We start from the raw sequence: 7,500 nt of genomic DNA, 5'->3' as shown, positions 1-7,500 counted from the left end.
GACACCATTAGATCGGCAGCCCACCTGGAATGTGGTACCTCTTCACAGGAAACCCATATCGGTATTGTTTCCGTTTGTGCATTGTTTATAAAACCATTATGCTTTTGATGCCTTCTGTTAAGTCATAAACAGAAGAAAAGGCGAAATAAGACAGCATCACCGGCTTTATCTCCGCCTATGTCTGCATTCATCCTCTATATCCGGATCAAGTTAGAGTAATGTAGGAAGTAGTGCATATACAAACACTTTAAAGGGTTCTTTTCGTCTCCTGGATAATCTTGCAGCTTCAGAAGTATTAGATCTCAGTATCAAGAGAAGTGAATACTGTCATTAAGTGTGGGAATGTAGTATCTAAAGATTTCGATGTCTAGGATACGCTGTTGTGAGCAGAGTACGTGCTATAAATGCTGTAAAGGAATGTTAGATTTTGCTCTTAAGTTTAGTACAAACTTAGCAAGATTTCTCCCCTTTTCAGAGATAGCGTAGCTGTTTTCTGCGAATGCCTAGAGTAAAAATATGAACCATCGTATTTTAGTTATCTTTACAGTAGGTAGCATATTGTAGACCATGTTCTCACTTGTATGTTTTCTTAATGAAACGTCATAGTATCTGCAAGTTTACAAAATAAGTGTTAAAAGTGTGAGATTTTAAAACGTAAGAAAACATACACTGATTTATAGCCCATTGGCTTACCTTTCGCTCAACTAATATTAGGCAAAAGATAATTTCGTAATTGTGACATATAGTAAATAATATTAGTAATAACCCAACGGTATTGGCATTTGGGTTTATTTCTTTTATCAGAACTTAAGACATATGATCCTAAAAGTGAATGTTGATAAGAAATAGGTAAAACCCGGCACAATAGTGTAACTAATATAAATGCATACACATATACATTTGTATGTGTAAAGTGGAAAAAGTAAATACTTATACATACATTCGTACTCACGCGCACACACACACACATATATACAGGGCGTTTGTATGTATGAAGAGGGAGAGTAAATATTTATACATACATACGTACTTAAGCGCAAGCGCACACGCACACACGTATATGTATATATAGTATATATATATATATATATATATATATATATATATATATATATATATATAGAGGAAATATCTGTGCAACTGTATTCAAGTATATAAAGATAGGAATGTGGTGTAAATATCCAAAGAAATTAAATTGGTGATACGGGACTGTTAAAGTATACTGAGCAAATTCTGCATCTCACTGTTGACCCTACTGATAAAATACTTTGAAAAAAAAAAAAAGGAAAAATGCTTCCACATCAGAACGAATCTGAACGTTGTAATGATAGTTCGAAACAAGTCTAACATCAAATGCTTTCTACGGTGATATCTCGAAATCAGCCTAACATTAAGTCTTCAACGATGATAACTTGCAAGTAGTCTAACGCTGACAACTTCTAAAGATGACTACTGTAAATTTGTCTAACAAAACCCTTCCTAAACCATTTAATTGATGTTTATTTAAAAGCTGATTTCCTGATATTCGTGTTACACCTAAAACTTTGTTAGATAATTTTTCGAAATTAGTGTGTGTAAATTAGATTAAAACTACAGACTTTAAATTATCGTTATTACGAATAATTACGTCTAAAACTTGAAAGTTTCTACGATTATAACTTAAAATTAATCTAATACTAAAACCTTCCTTAATAAAACCTCGAAGAACCTGGGGTACGGACGTCAGAGACCGGACTGGAATCAAAACGCACTAGCCGGGACGCCCAATGCCCTGGCAGACCGTCAGGGACCTGGAGGAAGGAGGGGCGATAACAGTCGGACAGGATCTCCTGTCGTTCGGGAAGTGACGAAGAAGAGCTCGGCCGACAGCAGTAAGTCAGGCAACAGCAAACCCGGGTCGAGAGACGGCAGAACGATCAAGATTCTGAATAACACCGATCACTCGCAGGAGGTAATGACGTTTCTTCGCTTCTTTCATTTGCGAAATGGTTTCAGATGCTATAGAAAAGGGTCAGGTATTTGTGGATACCAGTCGTTCTTTTGACTCTAAGACATTCTAGAGAAAAAATGTAGTAATGATTCTGAAATTCAAGTATGTGGTACTATGAGTATACCCGTACCATAAAAAATTACGGAAATATAAGAGGGTTAGAACAAAATCCTAACCTTTTGGACATTATGTACCACCATGAGACTATGGCCAAGATACCTTCATTTTGCACTCTTACATAGGACCTATATCCTCCATTAGTTTGATAAAATTAAAGACTTGAAAAAAAAAAAATTCTAAAAACGGTCTTTGTGCCTCTGGATTTTTATTTTTTTTACTTACTGCCATGTGTAGTCTTAGAATCATCTGTGCCTCAGTATAATGCTAATTATTATGTAATACTAATTATTTCAACTATCTATTTATTTGTTCCAGTACTTATTCAATACGACGCTAAATTCTTTTGAATTATTTTCGTTTCACAGAGAACAGTACTGGTCAACATGAAGACCGTAAATCTATGGGAAGACGTTGTCAAAGATGTGGGGAAAATGTTTAAGCTTACAGGGCCGCTGCGATTACTCTCCGTTTTGGGGGAAGAGGTGAGTCATCCAAAAGTCACTGTTTTATGCATTCCATCTGCAACTAGAATTATCTTCTAATAAGAAACGGGAGTTAGAATATTTGGGGTTAAAACAGTAGGCAAATCTAGCCGCAGAAATTTTTGAGGGATAATACCAGTTTTTCCTTTATTTAGACGTCTTGAAAATATATATATGTATATATGTATGCGTCTGTATGTGCACGTGATTTCATGAATTAACAGAAAAATCAAAGTGCGATGACGTCACACCCCTGTATTTTAACCAACGCTTCCAGGTCAAGAGTTTCTCTCAGTTCAAAAATGACTTCTCTGACTACGACGTGTTCTACGTGGAGCAAATGGACGAGGCATCGACGAACAACAACAACAACATGCTCAAGAGCCCCCGCTCGAACAAATCAACACCGCCAAGTGCCTCCGGAAGCGGAAACGGAGGAAGCATCGAAAACGGCAACGGAGGGAGGAGAAAATCTCTCAATGGAAATGACGACAGGCGGAGTTCCATGTGAGTAGAGCAGAGGGCTAGTTTTATCTATGTATGATCAGTGTTACTGATGTAAGATTATTGAGTGTTTCAGTGTTACTGATGTAAGATTATTGAGTGTTTATACTTTCAACTAGTTCTTCGTTGGAGGGGTGGGTAGAGCTGTCGCCTAGCACGCTGTTGGCCCAGCGTTCGACTCTCCTACCGGCTAATGAAGAATTAGAGGAATTTATCTCTGGTGATAGAAATTCATTTCTCGCTATAATGTGGTTCGGATTCCACAATAAGCTATAGGTCCCGTTGCTAGGTAACCAATTGGTTCTTAGCCACGTAAAACAAGTCTAATCCTTCGGGCCAGCCCTAGGAGAGCTGTTAACCAGCTCAGTGGTCTGGTTAAACTAAGATATACTTAACTTATACTTTCAAACTGACCCTAGGGAAATATGTCATAAATCTGAAAATACTTGAGTCGTTCGGTTCGAACATGTGTCTCAAATCTTGAAATGTGCAATATATAACCTTCGGCAAGAATATATGTGTTTACGTACCGAAGGCTGGAGCTTTCCTCAAAATCCCTCCCTATTCGTTGGCTTATTCTCGCATGTTGACAGTATCTGGTTTTGCGAGTTCGTAATGAACTACCCAAATAACAACCTTGGCATTTAGGTCAATTAAACAAATTAACAATACCCGCACGCATTTGGTCGGGAAGTCTGTCTTTAAGGGGAAAGAGTTTTCTAATACTGTTGCTGTTGTTACAAAGAACGAATCTGAAACTTATTTGCGAATAATATTTGGTAAGGGAGTTATTCAGATGATTTAATTTTGATGTTTCTCCGTACTTATGCTATTTTACAGTTAAACTCCATTTTCTGGACTGTACTGGTTGGTTGCCTTGGTCTATATATTGAATCTAAGAACTTTTTATCAACTCAAATTCGTGGAAAATCATCATCATTAAAAAACTTAAAAAAAAAAATCCTAGTTCATCAGTAAGTGATGCAATACTTGAACATGTGTTGCATGCTCAATAAACTAATGTTTGTATGGATTTAATTTTGAACATATTAGGGTAGTTACAAAACAAAAAGTTTGAAAAACGTTGACTTTCGGAACACAGAGAGATTTCTTAAACTTATTGATAATGATGTCGAGGTAAGGAATTTTGTTCTCGCTTCCTTGTTGAATTGTATCTTTGATAGCTATGCTTGCTCACCAAGAAATTGGTGGGCATGGGAACGATACCTATAGAGGATATACTTCCAGAAGGGTACAACGCGCCATTTCCCATTAGGGAATTATTTTGAGGTGACGTTGCTGGCACCACCCTGGATGCGAACAAAGGCAGTCAACGAAATGGGTCTAAAGCAGCAAAATATCCTTTTAAAGAAACTGGCCACAATCACCTGAACGCTTGCTTATAAGGCGAGGCCGGTACATATGGAGCAAATGCATCTGTAACCTCACACACATTCTGCAATTAACTTTTCATACTAGTCAATTTTCGGAATGTAACCCCCCCGCCATTTTCGTGGAAAAAGCAAGTACGTAAATTATTGTTACTGGAAGCTCTGTCGTGATTTCCTTGCATGCTCATCACCTCTTTCTTACCTTTCATGCAAATGAAGGAGAGAGCTTGTATTTTATCTGTTTAATGTTTGCCAGTTCCTGCTGCGTGCTAAAACTTTTCTTGGGTTGATGAGGTTACGAATTACTCCCCAGACTTAATAGCAAGACGAAAAAAAGGCGTGTAAAAGTTTTATGTTTGTGTAGCTATACTACAATGATGAGAAGCCGTGTTAGATTTATGCACTGGCTTCTGGGCGTAGCGGGAAGCTGTGAAAAATAGCTAGATGTGAGCGGCTACCCAAATCAATTTCGGCCACTACAAGAGAAGATTAATTATATTCTCTTCTTGAATGATGATCCACATCTTATGGGCGAAAGAAAACACAAGCAGTCAGAAAATTGTAAAGTATTACTGGCCAATTCAAACATGATAAATTAGTATTTCTAAAGTGGAAATTGACTTCTTCATGATTTTTGACAAATGATATAAGAAATATTTTCAATAATAACATAAAATTCCACATCACTCCCTCTAACCACGCCATGTATTGCCTGCCTAATGCAGTTTATTCAAGAAGTAACGACGGAAAGAAGCAAACACAATGTTATTCTAACAATGCAATCCCCTTTCCTAAGTCACTTCATGGCCTTCGTGCAGTTAAGTGGATATCATGACGTCAGTCAGCAAACATTATATTTCCAGATAGAGGAACGCGGCTGCATTTTATTGGTGGCCGGTGACCACAGCAGACAACGAGATTGTCTTAATCAGTCATGATGGAAATCCAGAATATTTCCTAACAACAATAATAATAATAATAATAATAATAATAATAATAATAATAATAATAATAATAATAATATTATTATTATTATTATTATTATTATTATTATTATTATTAGCAGCAGCAGTAGTAGTAGTAGTAGAAGTAGCAGTAGTCGTAGTAGTAGTAGTAATAAGATAGATATAATCTTAATAGCAATGAAAATCGATAAATCAACTATCATTATTATGTGAACATTTTAAAAAGAAACGAATATAATGATCAAAACGTTCAGTAACAAAACTATATACATAAAAACAGCTGATGACAAACAATTTCGAAAATTTACGACACAGGCTCATGACACCTAAAAGTTGCGTTGTACTTCTTTTTAAATTTGAAAGCATCGACATTTGCAACACTGCCAGGAAGACGGTTCCACCGCATTACAAAATGTTAGAATGTGGATGCTAATGCTCAGAGAATTAAGTTTCAGTCATTAACTCAGCAGGCACACACAGTAGCATCAAGCACTGTACATATTAGCACACTGTATAACGAGATTATAATAAATCATGTAGAATATCCGTCTGCGCATAAATTCTACACACACACAAATATATACTGTACAAAAAAAAAAAAAAAATATATATATATATATATATATATATATATATATATATATATGTGTGTGTGTGTGTATGTGTGTGTAATATGAGTGTGTGTCACTTCTAAAAATGGAGCTCATATACAGTCCCATCCACAAATGTACTTAGTTGCTCATGAAATCGCCGCAATGTAAAGTCTGATCGCTTGGAAATTACTTAAGCATAGATCGGGCGTGTGTGGCAAGGTAGTTAAGCTTTTGAACGTGCCTTATTTAGTGGCGTTCTGCATAATCAGAAGCAATATGAAACATTATTCATTTTCTTAAGCTCAGTGCGGAAGCGTGAGGCATACATTTAAGTATAAATGATTCGCTGATTATGACATAACGAATGTCTTTTACGTAGCTTCTCTAAACCCCATCACCCATTATTTACCTGGCATAAAATTCAACTTACCTCGAACTCTACCGCGGCCTTGACCCAGAGGGTGAAAATGACATGTTAACCAACCACACAGAAACCTTTTCGTGTTCTTAAAGAAAGTCCATAACCTTGGAATGGGTTTTCCGCATGACTGGAATAAACAAATTTTGAAGTCTTTGTTTTGTCTTTGTTTTGTATGAACTGCGGTCGATCAGGGCAAAGAAATTTATACTTCAGTCAAATAAATTTGTTCCACGTAATATGGGAATACGATTGGCTACTACGATTTTCAGCAAACTATAAAAGGAGACAGACACCATCCTCTCTTGAATTAAATATTGTTAAAAGTAAGCTTCTCATTACCTGGAGGGTATGTATGTATGTAGATACCTGTACCGCAGGGAAAAACAAAACACTGAGTAAAAATCCTGACTATTTTCGCTTTTACTTTTTAAAGAAAACTCTAGCTCTAATAAGTATATCTGAAAACGACAGGTATATGTATGTATGAGAGGCAATACACTTTTGTCCTTCTCGTGGTCAGGTCGGCAATGTGACCCCGTTGTGATTATAAGACCCAGGTTCGTTTCCCGCTACCAGACATCATAATATCTTCATATTTCCAGCATTTAGATCTTAAGGCTTTGTAGTGACAAGCGTATAAAAAAAAAAAGCGCGAAGAATTCGAGAAGTTAAGAGGGCATTGTGGCTATTACTATTACATATGTATCTGGTAAAAAGTGATCAGTAGATTCTACATACATATATATATATATATATATATATATATATATATATATATATATATATATATATATATATATATATACACTGTATATATTATATAAATAAGTATATATATGTATAATATATATATATATATAAAAAATGTTTAAATGTTTATATATTTAAATGTTTATATATATATATATATATATATATATATATATATATATATATATATATATATATATATATATATATATATAAACATTTAAACATTTTAACAAATCATTGAGTCAACTGCTAAACATAACTTGTTCGATTAAATAACTTTA

General features: G+C 35.3%; 2 protein-coding genes across 3 annotated transcripts in view; one reads left to right on the top strand and one right to left on the bottom strand.

Annotated features, from left to right (window-relative positions):
- DCX-EMAP (Doublecortin-domain-containing echinoderm-microtubule-associated protein) overlaps positions 1-7,500 on the top strand; it is a 124,111-nt gene that overhangs the window by 80,559 nt on the left and 36,052 nt on the right. The window contains exons 6-8 of the mRNA XM_067084512.1: positions 1,706-1,951; positions 2,476-2,592; positions 2,870-3,099. Of these exons, the coding sequence (XP_066940613.1) occupies positions 1,706-1,951; positions 2,476-2,592; positions 2,870-3,099 (593 nt within the window). The remainder of the gene's footprint in view (positions 1-1,705; positions 1,952-2,475; positions 2,593-2,869; positions 3,100-7,500) is intronic.
- The window catches only part of LOC136826934 (uncharacterized), a 169,835-nt gene that overhangs the window by 143,839 nt on the left and 18,496 nt on the right, over positions 1-7,500 (bottom strand). The window lies entirely within an intron of this gene.

The sequence above is a fragment of the Macrobrachium rosenbergii genome, chromosome 41 (assembly GCF_040412425.1).
Source record: "Macrobrachium rosenbergii isolate ZJJX-2024 chromosome 41, ASM4041242v1, whole genome shotgun sequence".
NCBI classification, from domain to species: domain Eukaryota; kingdom Metazoa; phylum Arthropoda; class Malacostraca; order Decapoda; family Palaemonidae; genus Macrobrachium; species Macrobrachium rosenbergii.
Note: the sequence above shows the minus strand (reverse complement) of the source record. Positions and strands in the feature narration are given on the sequence as shown.